This window comes from Octodon degus, unplaced genomic scaffold (genome assembly GCF_000260255.1).
Source record: "Octodon degus isolate 3935 unplaced genomic scaffold, OctDeg1.0 scaffold00079, whole genome shotgun sequence".
Classification (NCBI taxonomy): Eukaryota; Metazoa; Chordata; class Mammalia; order Rodentia; family Octodontidae; genus Octodon; species Octodon degus.
In genome coordinates this window covers 5,341,507-5,359,377 of record NW_004524655.1, presented here as the reverse complement: position 1 = coordinate 5,359,377, position 17,871 = coordinate 5,341,507, and the positions used below count along the sequence as shown (strand labels likewise).

General features: G+C 43.7%; 1 protein-coding gene across 1 annotated transcript in view; it reads right to left on the bottom strand.

Annotated features, from left to right (window-relative positions):
* Window positions 1-17,871, bottom strand: part of Ccdc60 (coiled-coil domain containing 60) — a 112,531-nt gene that overhangs the window by 58,491 nt on the left and 36,169 nt on the right. The window contains exon 3 of the mRNA XM_023720933.1: window positions 2,399-2,566. Coding sequence (XP_023576701.1) covers window positions 2,399-2,566 — 168 coding nt within the window. The remainder of the gene's footprint in view (window positions 1-2,398; window positions 2,567-17,871) is intronic.

The window sequence follows — 17,871 nt, the reverse complement described above, 5'->3', positions numbered from 1 at the left end:
ATTGCTTTGGGCTAGGGGACATTTGTCAATTCAGAACAGAACTCTCCTTCTAATAACTTCACAGGGCAGGACAGAAATTACAACCAGGATCTACCCTCGTAGCGTTTAAGAGGTCACCCTTTCCACAATAAGCTGGGACACCAAGGGTCACAGTTAGAGGAGGGTGAGTGGAAGTATGCCTGTCCTGAGATGGTCCTGCAGCCTGCATTCTTGTCCGTCACCTGGACCTAGGTGATCTAAGGACACCAACAGTGTCCATCTCTCTCTTCTACCTCATGGCCCAAGGCCTCACAGACCTGAACCTTTTTTCTATTTAAATCACATAACATAAAATTAACCTTTGAAAGGGTACGATTCCATGACATTTAGTGTAGCCACTATGTTGTGCCACTTCTATTTAATTCCAAAGTCTTCTAATCAAGTCCAACAGAAGACCTCATGTGCATCAAGCAACCACTGCCCTCTTTTTCCCTCTCAGCCTCTGGCAGCCACCAACTTTCTGAGATGAACTGCAAGCCCATTGTGTTAAGTGGCCGAAGCCAACACAAGCAGATCACACACCATGCGATTCCATTGACAGTACCCTCGACCATAAAAAGTGTATATTAATGTTTCTTTAAATTAACATTCTTAAGAGCAGAATTTAAACAGTGGTGCAGAGGGAAGGGGATACCTGTTTTTGTTTCCATTTTTGTTGTTGTTAGTTTTTTGAGACATGATTGTTTTGTAATTCAAGCTAGCCTTCAACCCACTGCGTAGCCCAGGCTGGCCTTGGACTCACGGTGACCCTTTTGCCTCAGCCTCCCTAGCACTGGGATTACAGGTGTGCATCACCATCTCCAACCTTGGTTTCTGTTTTATCTTTAGCAAACAATCTGGCAGCCTGAGTGCTCAGCCATGGCTTCACATTGGAATCATCTAGGGGAACTTTAAAGAATACTACAGACTTACAGTATTCCCTCAGAGCCTGGTGTAACTGTCCTGGAGTATAGCAATAGGTACCTGTACTCTAAAAGAATTCTCTAAGTGATTTTAATACACAGCAGGGATTGAGACGACTGTGCTGTCAGGCTGATGGCTACACCTGTGAATCATTTCTCTGGTGCACTTCCTCTCTGTCTTGTTCAGCATCTCCTTTCCATCCTGACGTGTGCCTCACTCACTCTGAACAAACTAAATAGCCTAAAGTTTGTCCTTAGGATAAACTGATGGCTCGTAAGGTCTATGGAATTTGGTCCGACTGAATTTGGATTCAAGATTGCTTCCTAAGGAATGACCCTGGAGGAAATCAATTAATATCTCTAAGACTCATTCCTACATCTCTAAAGCAGAGCTCATAAATCCCTATTTTATAGAAATTTTATGTTTTGAAGTTTAAATGAATGGGTGTACATAAAACACATAGTAAACACTCATTATCATTATTGTTGTTTTTATTGTTATGGTAGTTATTATTATTATAGGCGTGGGCATTTTGTAAAGGACCAATCTGTTGATGGTTATTTCTCAACCAAGATAAAGTCTTACACAGAAAGAAAAGACTTTTTTAATAAACTGACAAACATTATTTTTTGTGTTCATGCTTTGGTACGGCTGCTGAATGAGGCTCCGGGGCTGTGGATAGACACCTGCAACCAAGATATTGAAGTGGAGTAAAGCAAACAAACACACCATACATGCTGCAAGAGAAGTAGTTAGCTTTGAGAACTAGCCAAGTTTCTTGTACAGTGCTCAGCATTAGTATTATGGTTGGGATTCAAAATGTCTCCCAAAATTCGAAAACTCAATTCCCAGCTTGGGGGCCTTTTGGAAGTTGACTGGACCGCGAGGTTCTGACTTCAAGTGGATCAGCTGCTGATAAACTCATAGCTCAGTAGGCTTGTTAGGAGGTAGAACCTCACTGAGTAAAGCACGTCAATGAGTTCTTGGCTTTGAAAAGGTGTATTTTGTCCCTAGCTCTTTTCTCTCTGGCTGTCTCAACCTCTGCTTCCTCACAACCTTGAAGCCTGCAGCTTTCTTCCACTGTGTCCTTTCACCATGATGCTCCGCCTCACCACAGGCCTAAAGCACTGGAGGAGGCTGAAGATGAAACCTCTGAAACCATGAGCCAATATAAACTTTCTGCCTTTGTTTTTCTCTTGTATTTTGTAACAGTGACAGAAAGCTGACAGACATGACAGGATATTAGGACAGCCATGTAAGCAGAAGCTATTTCACCAAATTCCAGGAAGAACAGATGGCAAGGTAGGTTGGATCAAAACAAAAAGGCATCAGTTTTTCAGACTAAGGAAGAGGGTTGTGTGCTTAGTGAGCTGCCCCACACTCAACCCGCCTGGCAGGGCTGTGTCTTAATGGCTCTTCCCAAGACCCTTGGCACCATAGCCATGTATCTACTTACGTCAGTGATGTATCCCCATGGATTTCAGGTAACTTTTTGGCTGGTTGAAATTTCTTTCTTTCTTCCTCTTTCAGTTTCTGAAGTTGCTGTTGTTTCTTTTTCATTGCAGACTCTTCCTTAAGAAGGGTAAAATATCCACGGCCAGCCCTCGCACACTGCACCAGTAACCTAAAAAGAAGTGGAATGGGGTGGGTAGAGGGAGAAAGATAGATAGGAAGGCAGATGCAGAGGGAGAGAGAGTGGAGAAAAGAGGAATAGATATGAATAGGAGACAGAGAAACAGAGAGAGTGAGAGGAGAGCGAGAGTGAGAGCAAGAGAGAGAGAGAGAGACAGAGAACTTTATTAGAACTTCATTAGGACAATATCCTAAAGCCTTGGGACCAACCATCTCAGAGGCAAACCACCTCCCGTGTCTTTGGGCAGGAGTCTCAACATCTCTAGAGTTCCAGAGTGAGACATAAACCTGATTTTTTTTTTTGTTTAATGTATTTAGTACAGAGTCTACAGGATTTTTGTTTTTTGTTTAATGTATTTAGTACAGAGTCTACAGGATTTCACTACACAGATCAGACTCATAGATTCTCCTGTATTCAGCCTCCCAAGCCCTGTAATTACAGGCACACACAGCCACACCCAGTCTCCATTGCTGTCTCAGTATGCCCTGGGGGTGGGGCAGGCACTGCACACTGGAGATGCAATCCCAGTCCCTGTGCCTGTCTAAGCAGGTGCTTTAGTCCACTGAGCTTTCTGGCAGACCCTTAAGCTTGAATTCTTCATCTTTTGAATTCCAGATCCTTGCCTTACTGAAGGCCCTGGATATGTCACTTAATCTTTCTCACCTTTTTTTCCTTCATCACTCCGTCTCTCAGCAAATACTTATGGAATGTATGCTATGTGCTGGGCATTCTGCCAGGTACTATGGGAGGAGCAAAAGAGTGCTCTGCCCACTGGAAGGGAGACCTTCATGCACATGAAGGATCAACAGGTGACTGACACAGAACCTGCCTACTCTTCATGTCCATGAGTGGCAGAGCAGGTATAAGTGGGTCGAGGCTCCTGCTCAAGATTGTCCTTGCTTCCATTTGCCTGAATATTTATTTGCATTTGTGAGCATGTGTATGTACTATGTCTACTAACCTATGTTGGGACTTTATTACTATTTTTTCTTGCCAAGTCCACTGTTTCCTAATTAGTCTTGGCATTGGCTTCATGTGAGGATATCCCATGCCTTGATGGTCCACACACTGCCCTTGGCTGATCTTCTCTCTGCTGTTGGAGTTAGCAGTGCTGTGGCAGGAGTGATGCAGAGGTGTGTATGTCTTTCTCTGTTTGTCCATCTGCCTGCCTATCCAGGATAGTCACATCTGTTCAGCTTGTGTTCTTCTTACAGTAAAATAAATTCCCAGTTTCCTCATGGATAAAATTATGCAACCTTTGATAACATAGGGAAACTGTATTGCAAATAACCTGAGCCCTTAATTTCTGATTTTCTGTGTGTCTTATCTGAGCAGTTGATTTGATATGGAATTCATGTTTTAAACAAAAGTGAGCTGCCTGTTGTGGTCTTGAGCTTCTGAATTCATTTCTCAAGGTTGAATGTAAGGTAAGTTAGAGGATGCAAGATCACTTGATAAAGAGGAAACTCTTACTACTGGTAACTCCTTCATTTCGTGAATGTGGGGTTTCTCTACAGAGGATGAACAAAGCCAGTGCAGGATGACATGGTGGTGGTACGCAGGCTGATATAAGACTAGCTACTTCTACTTTTCAGAGACTGGGCTAGACCCTGTCCTGACACAGGCAGAGCATGCACAGCAGAGCCTGGATACAGCCTCCAGTGGGTGGTAGAATGCCAGGACAGCGCTCCACATGGTAGGTAAGTTTTTCCACTGGGAAGTTCCATTCAAAATCCATTTTATCGACTTGAAGAGTTTATGGACAATTTCATGCTTAGCCCCTTGTTGGTGGCTTGTTCTGCCTATCCAGGTTCAGAGGCTCCCCTTAGCTGTGAACTTTCCTTGCTATAGTCTCAGTTTCTGAGTGGAGGCAATAGTGTGGATATAGAGAAACTAGTCAAGTAACTTCTCACTGCTGTCACCACTCTGCTGTCCTTATCAAAGAGGAGAATTTGGACACAGGCATGCACAAGTGGAGAGCACCATGAAAAGATGCAGGTAGAGATGGGGAGGGATGCTCTGCAGGGCAAAGGATGCCAAAGATTGCTACCAGCCACACACCTGTGGGAATGGTATGGACCACGTTCTCTCTTACAGCCCTGAGAAGGGACTAACTCATGCAACATCTTGATCTTGGACCTCCAACCTCCCAAACTATGAGACAATCTGTTTCTCTTATTTAAGCCACATGGTTTGTGTTGCTTTGTTCAGGCAGCCTTAGCAATGAATACAGTATGATTAATTATCTTGGTCTAAATGGAAGAGCTTAGTTCTTTTTTTAAATTTTCTTTGATTGTGGGGGTTAATGACACTTTTCTTACAATAATTTCTTAATCAGTGCCTGGCTGATGGCCTATGCCACAGAAAATAAAAAGGACTTGAAGATTATTTGAACATCTGCTGTGTGCAGATCCCAGGCTAGGAATTTATAATGTGTCAGATTCTGCGATCTTCACTTGCTGCCTGGTAAGTCCTCTTTAAGACACTGATGCTATCGAGGTGCACATGTCCTTGAAAAATTCAATCTTTGCCTTTGCATTGCAGTTATTGTGCTTTTATTGGGGGTAATTAATAGGCTTTAAAGGGACTTTTGGAGGACTTATTTGTGTCCTTATTTTTAAAATGTCTAGACAGCAGGCAGTGAAAACAAGAAAACAGAATCAGGTAAGATGTATGTCAAAAACCATGCCACATGATCTGGTGCACGAATTTAGCCCAGAACATCCTGGTGGCCGGTGCAAAGAAGGGTATGATTCCTGAAAGCGATAATGTGTTTTAGAAGCAGTTCAGGAGGTACTGAGCTATATCTGGTGCTGAAAATAGGAAGAGATTCCTCTTCAGGATTTAATATGGAATATAATAGGAAAAGCCCAGCCAACCCCAAACCTTCAATGCAAATAGTGTGTCGAATGCCTTTCTTATCACCTAGCCCACAGACAGAAATGGACAGTGTGGGTTGGGCAATTTAAGGATTCTAGCAAGCAACTTTTCAGCCCTTCTTGAGTCAAGGCAGCTGGATTCTTAGCTGCTATACCTTCTGGAAGGACCCAGTGACAGATGAACAGAGTTGGGAGGTGAGTCTAGGACCTCCTGTCAGACACACCGGTGTATTCTGGGAAATTTAGGCTTGGGATGTTCATTCAGCAAGCTCAGAATTGTTCCCCTGATACCATGGAGGCCCATTCGAAAATGCTTAATATTTTAGCAAATTCTCATTTAATTCCCTGTATGTTTGCTACGTTTTCTCCCTCATTATTGCTGATTATCAGGCTATTTGTGTGAAGGGAGCTATTTGCAAGGAACAGCAGCTTTTGCCTTTATATCCACTCACCTGGGGCCTCCTGCTCATTCCTTTACATGTGTAAAACTCCCCTGGCTGACATCACAAGGGGAATCATGGGTAGTAAAATAATTAACTGTACCAGGCAAGGGGAGGAAGAGGCAGATTATAAAATGGGAAGTTTCCTCTACCCAACACAATTTCTCCTTAACCAATGAATGGAAGGGGTGTGTTTTCTGGTTTTAAGGGACATATGTTCTCTGTACAGGAGTCCATATGTGAGCTGGTGACGAGTGAATGCTTCCTCCAAGTGGGAGGGGCCTGCAGGGCTCAGCTGGGACCCAGCACAAGAACAGAAGGGAGGAAGCTGGGGCTCCTCCATCAGGCACCTCTGACTTGAGGAGCAATACATGGTAAGGCTTTAAAGGAGGCAGCCTCTGGGTGGAACCTTTGCTTTGTTACTCTCGGTAGGGTTCTGAGTTCATTAAAAAAATAACTGACACATAATAATTATACATATTTGTAGGGTGTGAGGTGGCATTTCAACACATGTCTACTGTGGTGAGATGATTAATCAGGGTAAATGGCAAACCATTACTTCAACATCTATCATTTCTTTGTGCTGAGAACATTCAGACTCTACTAGCTGTTTTGAAATTGTCAATTCAGTGTTGCCAGTGCAGGTATCTTACCATGCTACCAAACATTAGGACCCCAGAACCCTCTATGCACCCTCTCTCCAAGTCCCTTTTCTCCCTAGCCTCTGGTAACCACCATTTCATTCCCTCCTATGAGATCAACATTTTGGTTCCCACATATTTGAGGACATGTGGTATTTGTCTTTTTGTGCCTGAGTTATTTCACTTCATGTAACATCCTCTAGACTCATCCGTATTAGGCAGGTTTTAAATTGCTTGGAGCCACAACTTCTTTATCTTCAAAGGGGAATAGTATTAGCTCTTGCCTCAAAGGGCCATGGGGTGGGCTTAATGAGGCAATGGGCATGATGAGGTCAGTGGGGTGCTTTGTACCTTAGACCTAGTAACAGAATGCTGTATTTTATTATTGTCAAATTGCTTAAACATGCAGGGAGGTTAGTGCAGATGAGGAAAAGGAGGGAGAAAGTTGCTGGGAATTGGCAAAGAAGGGCTTAGAAGTCATGGGACTGATTCCAGAATGTCTGTCTCCATCTGCATCCCCCAATGCAAAAGCATTCGGTAGGAAGCTTTCAAACTTTCTGTATAAGTTTTTGTACATTTGATTGCTGATATGTTGAGGTTGTTTCTAGGCTTTCAGACACAGAGGTTCAACTTTTCCCCTTTAGATCATACTTTATGTCATCCAAGACCCTATTGGGGACTGGGGATATAGCTCAGCGGTGCAGCACCTGCCTGGTAAGCTTGAGTTCCTGAGTTCGATTCCTGGTAACCCTCCCCACAAAAAAAGATGCTATTGGTGGCAGATGAGGTCAATATTCAGTCACCTCTCCCTTCCTTCTCTGTCTTCTTCATTCAAGGGTGGAATATATTTCCCAGAACCCTGACTTTCACTTGGCCATGTGACTGCTTTGCTTGGTGGGCTAAAAGCAGATACAACTTGAACATGTGCATGAAATGAATTTCTTGATTGAGTCCACGAGAAGAGCAAAACTCACTGTCTTCCCAGAGCTAGATGAGTGACAAAAGAATGGGACAGATATTTCAGAACCAAGAAACCCCAATTTCCACCAAACCATGGATTAAAATAGTATGTCAAAGTCACAGAACTTGAGGCCAACCAGATAGCTCAGCAGACTAAAGCACCTGCTTAGGCAGAGCACGGAGGCCCCACCCCTGAGGTTCAATGAGACAGTAATTGAGACTGGGGGTGGTGGTATGGCCTGTAATCCCAGCGCTTGGGAGGCTGAAGACAGGAGAATCACTACAAGTCCAATTTATGTAGTGAGACCCTGTAGATCCTGTACTAAATACATTTTAAAAAGTCGCTGAGTTTGAGAAGCATCCTGTTACACAGCCCCACGATGAAAATACTGTACCATTGTTTTGAAGGAAATCTACATGTCAATGACATTAAAATGTGATTGTACCTTGCATTTCAAGCATAAGGATGTTAAAACATGAAAATCCCCCAAAATGTGACAAAAATGTGATTCTTAGACTTTAACTAAGATATGATATTAAGAAAGAAATTGCCTCAGACTAGAGTAAAGATGGGGTACTGCAGAACTTGAGGCATACAGTAATTAACAACCCCTTCTGAGAAGTATGTAGGAGATCAGATAAAATAGGTGAACAATTTTCTGATACTTTCTGGGAGGCTGAGTTCTTTCCAGGGTGTGAGATTCACTCACAGAGCTAGCCCGTCACACTGGTAACAAGGCTATTAACTTTCAAGCAGCCATCCCTACCATAAGTGATGCTATCTAGTTCCTTGCTCTTCAAGCGTGCTCCAGAAGCACCAGCCTCATCTGATACCTCATTAGAATTGCAGAAGCCCGGCTCCGCGTCAGACCTCCTCCCATCAGAAACTTAAAAGGGATCCTCAGGGATTCCTGCATGGGCTGAAGCCTGAGACGCATTGGACCCACTACCTCTTCCCTCCCACTAAACTAAACTTTTCCCAGAGAGAATTCTCCCAACTGGCTTTATGATAAGCTTGGTCCTTCTGCGACAAGCCTGAGACAAAATTTTGACACATGCCAGCCCTCAATTCATCTGGGGAGTTCTTTAAGAACACCTGTATTGAACACTGTCATCCCACAAGGGTACTTGACTTGCAACATGTCTCCCATTACCTGAATCAGCTTCCATCCTAAGGGACCTAAATGAGACAGGAGTGAACATCACCTGCAACGACCCTTGTGAGAACCTGCAGAACAGTGGCGGGCTGGAAGGAGGCAGGTGAAGGGAACCCATAGTCAACCTCTCCATTATGGGGGGTATGGGATTAACTACCTCAAATTACTTTGTTAAAAATGAACAACCCAGATGTACTTAAAAAAGAAGCTTTTAATGGTATTATGGTTTTGCATCCAGCTGCTTTTCACTCACATTCTCCATCTCTGCCTGCAAGAAATATGGGGCTATAAAGCCAAGAGTGCTTCGATGGGGAAGGCAGAATGACATTAAGATGAACAAACACTGCTGGCAATCCGATTTCAGGGATGTCCTGCTTTCGCAGGAGGGAATTGCCTACATGGGAAATTTCCACTTAACGAATTTTACTGTTTTCAAATAATAGCAGATACATCAGTTTATTCCCAGTTTGTGGGGGCTGAAGGCTTGCAGAGCCCTCTTCATCTGGCTGGTCTACACCTTGCTGTGTCAGCCTACCCAGACATACTGATTTCTGAGGAGCAGGGGGGAGGGGCAAAGCTGATAGAACGGTGGAATCTGAAATACTACCCTTAAATTCTTGAATTCTCAGCGAAGTCGTGCAGCCAGATTCATATCAAAACCCTAGTTCAAACGCGCCCGATCAAATATTTTGCATTTAAATTCCTGTATTAGACTGCCCTGTTTATACAATAACTTAATAAATCTAGCCTGGCTGACAAATTGACAAGAAGGTGAGAATCATTCATTAAAATGCAAATGCAATTGAGATGAAATTTGGAATACATTTATTACAGTAATTGAACTTCAGTCAACTGTAGTCACAACACAGATTTTGAACTGCTTCTCACACAAAAGGACGTGTTGTGTATTATCTCCCCCACCCCCAAGTTAATATCTTTGTCAGCATGCAAATTAAAGCTATTTCCTGAGCACTAATGATTTGCAATGGAGGATTTCACTCTTCTTTATAGGACGAGATTGCCAGAGATAAAGGTCAACCACATACACAAAAGATTGGCCCAGTAGCATATTGTGTATACAGCAAATTGATTGCAAACATCTTCTGAGTGCTTATCACAACCACATTCTTATTAAATCATACCTGAACATCTCTTTGCCATCCCTGGGTCATTTGCTAATTGTAATGTCCAACAATGGAAGATCTGATGAATCAGGATTTCACACCTCAGATCAAGTTTCAGACAAATTTCTCTCCTTTATGAATGACTCAGCCCCCAAAGAAAGGGTTCCTCTTGACTGTAAATGAGGCAGTAAAAAGATGCTATGGGAACGGTGATGGCAGAACAGAAAACTTGACTCCTAATGGGTAAGGGGTCATGGCGTAACTTCCGTTTTTTTCTCTCTGATTCCTTTGTAAAGGTCATGTCGGGTTTCTTAGGTCTGGACCAGCAGCATTCATGCATGTAGTAGGCTACTGCTGAATTGAAAAAAGGCATAACCTAAAGCATTTCTTTCAACAGTGAAAGTGTCTAGTTTAAAAATCATGGGGCTAGGGAGATAGTTCAGTGGCATAAGGGCCTGCCTGGCAAGTGTAAGGTCTTGTGTTCCATGTCCAGTACAAACCTCCAAACAAACAAACAAACAAACAAACAAACAATGACAAAACAGAGGGCTGGCCAGATAGTTCAGGAGATTAAAGCTCCTGCTTAGGCAGAAGCAGAGACCAGGGTTCCATCTCTGGCATGTCGTGCTGACCCTGCACCCTAGGTGTGCTGAGATGGCAAATAAGACTGGATATGATGGTGCGCACCTGTAATCCCAGCACTTGGGAGGCTAAAAGCAGGAAGATCACTATGAGTCTGATCTGTATAGTGAGACCCTGTAGATTCTGAATTAAATACATTTTTTAAAAAAAGACAAAATAGAAATCACTGGAGAGTGGTCAACTTTGTCCCTTTATCCTTTTCACATTCCAATTCATTGATCACAGAATTATGTTATTTCTGCTTCCCTAAATATCACTTAGCTTGCTGTGGCCACAACGCTACTAGCCAGAAACCTACTGGCCAGAGCTCATCATTTGCTGCCATCTAATTTACTTCATCTTGCCTCCTGCCTCTCTTTCCTAACCCATTGTCCACAGGGCCATTTCTAAGACACAAATCTCACTATTCTGATCAGAGAGCTCCCCACTGTTCTCAGGCCAAGTGTAGATTCCTTCTTCCTCTCCACAGTAACAACATCCTCCAAGATGTGGGCCTCGCTGTTGACCACTCACCCAGTCATTCCTTTGCATCTCTTCAGCCCCTGAAATTGGACATGCATTTCTTTCTTGTGGCATCTTCCTCTTCTTCTTTACTTGGTTGGTTTCTATTTGTCTTTCAAGGTTCAGGAAAAAACTATCACCTTTTGACCAGCTAACACCCAGCTCTTCCCTGCTGCCCTCTCCAGCTTCAGGCCAGGCCAAGTGCACTCACAGCTTCCCTGTGCCCATGTACTTCCCACTACTCCCCTCATCACACTCCATGACAGCTACCTCTTTACCTATCTGCCTTTCACAGCAGACTGTGGATTCCTTAAAGACAGTGCCTAGATAGGGGGAAACTTGTAGGTTTTCCTTCCCAACTTTCCTCCTTTGCTTCCAATGGCAGAAAATGTCAGTTATCCACCAAATTCTAATTTCTATAAGGACTGATCACATTACCTTGGGCATCATTATGCCTAGATTTCAGAAGCATCAACAGAATAAAACTATAATTTCTAACTTCCCTTGTATCTAGGACAGACCAGTGAGGTACAAGCAGAAGTCACTGGGAGAGGCTTCTGGGAAAATTCTTTGGAGGAAGCTAACACATCTGCATGGCATAATCCCTTTATCCTCTGTTCTTCTTCTTTCCCAATGCCTACAAACTGGTTATAATGGTTGCAGCCCCAATAGCCACTTTGTAATCTCCAGGAGTCCTTGCAAGTGGAAACAAATACTAAGGATAATGGATTAAACTATAGAGGGACCATGAAGCCTCCACACCACTACTGGATCACGTTTCTCAAGACCAATGTAATTCTTGGCCATAGTGATTGCATGGTGATTCTTATGCACCAGAATACAATCCCAAGTGACTCTCTCTCTCTCTCTCTCTCTCTCTCTCTCTCTCTCTCTCTCTCTCTCTCTCTGTGTGTGTGTCTCCCCCTCCTCTCTCGTCTCTCCTTTTCTCTCTTTTTTCTTCCTCCCCCCTTACCCTCCTTCTTCTCTCCCTCTCTCCCCTCCCTCAATTTTTCCCTTGACAACACTGTCATGATTCCCACATTTAAAATGTTATTATCCTTGACTAAACTATTGGCCATGGAAGAGACTAGATATCAGGAAGGGTTTCGATTAGATAAATTAAAACAGACAGGGAAACTTAGTAGCTTAGAAACTTGGCCAAGAGCATTTGTTCTTGGAGGGTCTTTGCTAAGAGGGCCTGGGACAGCCAGCAAATAGACAACAGGAAGACCAGAGTCCATAAGAAAGAGGGCTGGATGGGAAGGGAGGTGGTTGCTGTTAGAGAGAAATGGCATTGTCTAACACAGTAAAAGGAGCTGTTGTGAAGCCCTGAATGGCACACTAAGTGGAACCCTACATGTATGTCCTCACTGAACATTCTAAAACTGTATAAGTAAGCATTACTATCCCCACTTTGTTGACAGGAAACTTGAGTCCCACAGAAGGCAAGTAGACTGATCACAGGGTTAGAAACTGATAGGGCTGAAATGTAAACCCAGGCAGGATTACGAAGCATTGCGTGGGTAAAGCACATTGGTTTTGGAAACACTCTTCTCTGGTGTAGTTAGTCATCATTTCCTTGTCACTCAGAATCTGTAACGTTGAGTGAGTCATTTCACTCCTTGGAGGTGCATTTTCCTCACCTGCAAAATTGGTATAAGTGTCTGACTACACATCCTAGGATGTTACTGAAAAGCATTCATAAGACAATTCCCATGGGGCCTACCTAGCACATTGCAGGTGTTTGGTCTATGGAACTCCTTATTGTTCATCATTATGATCACCATCTCCACGAATCGTGGCTGTTCCAGCTCCCTCGCTTTGCACTTAGCCAGGAGGGTGGCTTGGCTGTGAGCCCCACAGACTTCTGGCAAGTGGCACTTAGTTCAAGTGGCAAAGCTCAGGGATTTCTCTTTCCAGGATGATGGCAAGAACAGTCTAATTAGACCACAATTATTTTAGGATTTAGTAAATTGCATTATGAAGTAATTCATCAAGGTCTGTGAATCTGCTGTGCATAGTGGTGGTAGGCTAAATGCGTGGTTATCATGTAAGTAATAAAATTTATTAAGCTAAAAGGCTTCGGAATTAACCTCTGTTCTGCTGAATAAGATGTTACATGCAGAAATCTTCTAATTATTGTAAGTGGTTTTCTTTCCTGGGTTCTTTATTTAATCTCCATTTCAGATCTTCACTAACGAAAACAAAGGAGAAGAAACAAAGAAAAAGAAAATGAAGGAGAAAGATGTCATGGTTTAGATCTAAAAAGTTCCTGCAAGTCTTACTTGTTTAGAAGTGGGACTTTCAGAGAATAGTTGGATCATGAGAGCAATATAGTCATCAGTAGATTCATTCATTTATGGGTTCATAGGTGACTGTAATGTTAGGAGATGGGATGTGGCTGGAAGACGCGGGTCACCGTGGGTATTCTCGTCCCCACCTCCTCTTTTTCCTCTGCTTCCTGGCTGCTATGGAGTGAGCAGTTGTCCTGTGTCACACCCTTCCCCCATGCCATTTCTCCATTGGAGCCAGCCATCCATCCACAGACTGAACCCACTGAAACCAGGAGCCAGTTAGCTGGTCTTTTAAGTTGGGGTTGAATTAGTTACTCTTCTCTCATTAAGGAAAGGTTTATTGGGCTCACAGTTACTGGAGGGTCAGTCCATACTCAGCTGGCTCCAAAGCAGTTTGGCACATGGCAGAGAGCAACCTTTCATGACAGCAAAGAGCAAGAACACAAAAGGAGTAGTAGCAGCTCAAGCCGCTAACTTGTCTTTCTTCCTTACATTGAAATGCAAATTACCTGCCGCAGGGCAGGTGCAGCATCCACACCCACAATAATCAATCACAAACTCCAGAAGCCACCCTAAGGCTTTGGGGGGACATCTATACACAAGCCATAACAAGGGTATCAGGTATTCTGGCCAACTGATGGGAATGTGAGTAACACTGAAGAAAGGGGAAGCTGGAAAGAATCTAAACCTGGCAGATGTTTTAGAAGGAGACCTTGCTGATAGCAGTGAATTACAACCAAACCTGTGTGCTTTGTGGCAAACTACAGTGGAATGTCTGTCAGTGTCATATGAATTTCGGGATTATAATTCTAACTCTAGTAACAATTTACTATGTAATATAGGCGGAGAAATTAATCACTGTTCGGTTAAACAGAAATGAATAGCCATTGCTACCGCTACCACTACCTGTATCACAACAATCATCGCCATCACCATCGCGTGTCATCCCCAGTAGCATCACCATCATCACCATCCCCCCACCAATAACACCAACAGCACCACCCCCCAACTTCCTCCTCCTCCTTATCATCATTTTCACAATTAGAAGATGAAAAATTACCATGTACCAGTAACTGTGGAAAAGGCATTAGAGTTAGCAGAGTCTAGCTTTCTAAAGCAGTCCTCCAAAGGCAGCTATTACTAATGTTACTAGCCCTATCTCACCTCAAGGTACTAAAGCATAAAGAATTCAGAATCACCCAACTAGGTGGGGTGATGCCTGGATTATTCCCCAAATCTGAGCTCACCTAGCTCCCTCAGCTGTTTCTTTTAATTTATGTATTTAGTACAGGATCTACAGGGTCTCACTACACAGATTGGACTCAGTAATTCTCCTGTTTTCAGCCTCCCAAGCACTGAGATCACAGGAGGGCCACCACACCCAGGCTCAGCTGCCATCTCAGCATGCCCTGGGGGGCAGGGCCAGCATGTTACACAGAGGATCAAACCCCTGTCCCTGCATCTGCCTAAGCAGGCGCTTTAGTCCGCTGAGCTATCTGGCTGCCCTCCTCAGCTGTTTTTTAAGACCATATTATCTTATCAGACTTGTTATTGAAGATGAAATTGGAGGAAATAGCAGTTTGGAAAGGTTTTTTTATAAGATGCCACATGAATACAAGTTGCAATTCTCAATATTCAGCACAGTTCTATTAAGAGAAGGGACTGATCCTTACCACCTCGTCACACTTTTGCTGATTGTCAGGGCTATGGTTAGAAAAGCAAGACTTTCCACGAATGCAGGGTATGCATGAGTAGTAAGCAAACTTACAATGCAAATGATTTGTATCTCTATGCAAAATAGCATCTGAATATTGCTTATACAAATATCTAGAAATTAAATTCCTTTGTAGAAGACACCATATTTTACTTGTTACTTCTACCTCCTTCCCCATTCTTTGGTGTATAGTGAGGACCTAATATTATTTTTGATCATCAATTTAAAGATAGCTACTTGACTGAATAGAAATGAGGGATTATGTTGATTATAAGATCTCCTGTTGAAGGTCATCTCTCTTATCTGTCTCTAAAATTAGAGACCAACAGCTTCCAGCAACATTTCTCATGAATCACAAACTTACTGTCAGTGAGTATTTAAATCTCTTCACTGCTTGCCATTTGCATTTAGTCTGCTAATTTTGCATAAATTCTGCTTATTTTAAATACAGTTTATTTAATTCCTTCTTTCCTAATATCTTTATTGGACACTAGCTATGCATAAGGTGCTGTGTGAAGCTGAGGAAAGATGAAAACATTAAGATTTGGTTTTTGCCTTCAGAGACTTTACGCTGTTGTTGGCATTTGGGGATCATCTTGTATCCTTGTGTCCATAAGTTGGCCCTGGGAGTTGTTGTGACCCAAATTAGAAGCCTTATGAAGCATTTTGGAAGTGAAAAGATCTTTTGGAAAGCCTCAAAGTTCTTGTTTTATACATCTGGAAAGTCCAGAGCGAAGAGGTGACACGTAGCCCCTGGAGGAAGAGCCAGGACAATGATGATGGTGATAGAGGGTCTCTAGAGCCTTAGGCAAGAGCATTTTTCTAGATCCCTCCCTGCTTCAGTACACTCAAGGAAATGAATAGCGTCATCTGGTTAGCTGGCATTACAGTATCTTGGCAACGGAGTCATCAAACTATTTCAGCCTTCTACCTCTGATGCCCTGATAGTTTCCACCTTGCAGTAGAGTTATCTTCTAAGTGGGAAGATGCACGTCCCATGGAAAATGTGTCCCATGGTCCTTCACTGATGTCCCCACCCTTGGCGTCCTTCCCACTATGACTTGGACTTCACTTTTCCCTATGAGGATAAGGAGGCAAAGTTTCCCATTCAGGCTGCTGTCCCATGGGGTCCAGATATTTTCTCCTCATGCCTAGGTAGCCCCTCCGTCTTCATGGCCTCTTTCTCTCCATCCTTTCTTGTATCCACACTCTGAAGGAAGGCACAAGGGTGCAGTGAGCACTGCATTTGGTCACCTCCTTAGCCTTGTCTCTTAGTACTCTATCGATACCAAATATTCTGCTTTATATCCACACTCTTCGGCATCTCAGGGCCTTTGGTTGTACTGCCTAAGATGTTCCTCTTCCGTCTAAGCTCTATTCATACTTTGGGGTCTGCTCAGGTAGGAATCCCCTCCTCATGCCCTCTGGACCCTACCTCTGCTTTTCCTGGGCTGTGTCAGGCATGCCTAGGTTGTGCTGCCATGAACTCCTGGTTGACTTGACTGACTACAAGCTGTGTCTCCATTCCGCCCCAACGTTACATACAGTGCTCTCGCTCTCGCTCCTTCCTCTTCCCCACACCTTCAGTCTTCATGGAGTTACATCCCTAGAGTTTTCATTTTTTAAAAGTTAAAAAAATTTTTTTTGATAAATTGCCTTGCTACGCAACTCAGACTCATAGAGAGCCTTCTGCCTCAGCCTCCCCAGTGTTGGGATTACAGGCATGTGCCACCATGCCTGCAGTGGCACAGCACGCCTGGGTTCTGGGGCCCACATGACATGTGGTACCAAGGATCAATCTCGGGATCTTGCGCCTTCCAGGCAGGTGCTTATACTGCCAAGCTATCTCCCCAGCCCCCAAGGTTTTCATTTTGAGACAGGCTTTTACTAAGGTGTTAAGTTACCCAGGCTGGGCTCAAACTTCTGATCCTCCTGCCTCAACCTCTTAGAGTCCTGGGATTACAGGCATGTGTGCCACCACACCCTCATTCTTTTCTGTTTTTTTTTTTTTTTTTTTTTTTTTTTCAGGGTCTCACTACACAGCCCAGACTCGTAGTGATCCTCCTCATTTCTACCTCCCAAGTGCTGGGATTACAGGTGTGTGCCACCATGCCCAGACTCCATCTCAGGCTCAGCGTGCCCGGGGGCAGGCTGGCACCGCATATGGAACTGGGGATTGAATCCTGGCCCCTGCACCTACCTAAGCAAGCGCTTAGTCCGTTGAGTATACTACTGGCCCTCCTAATTCTTTTCTGTGTCCCAGAATCTCACACTGATGTGGTACACTTGCTTTCTCTTTGGTGGAACAGTTTATAGAACCTCATGCACAGAAACTGAATGATACAGACAGGATAGAGATAAATGGATGCCTTTGAAACACAGTTGTTGTTTTTCTCTTTCCTACTGGTAATGAAAACATGGCTATGTTCTGGACAAAGTGATCAAATGAAACAGGCTCCCTTGCATGCCCAGGAAAGTTATTCCTTAGCTCATGATACAGTCTCTGACCTACCTTATGCCACATAGCGACAAGGGGTGTGTAGGCCCCCAAAGGGAATGCAGATCCAGTACTTAGTGTCAGGTTACATAGCATGTGCGGGTTGTACTTTGTTTGGTGGTTGAATTTCACAGGCTCTGTAAGCTTTGTGACCCGTTTCTCTTCCTCCTTCTCATTCTCTTACATCCCCCCACCCACACCCACACACACAGCACATCCTCCCTCCCAAATCGCCTCATTCCTTGGAAACATCCTGAAATGGAAACACACAAACAGCAACCTGAAACAGCTATTGTTTTAGGCTGTGCTGTCCAAGGCTGCAGCGGTACCCACCTCCCCACCTGACTGACTCCTGTGTGGTTAACAGGCACCTTGGCTCAGGGCTACTCTTTAATGAATGTGAATCAGCCTTTGTACAAGGGGACCAATCTCCTCTGGAAGAAGAGG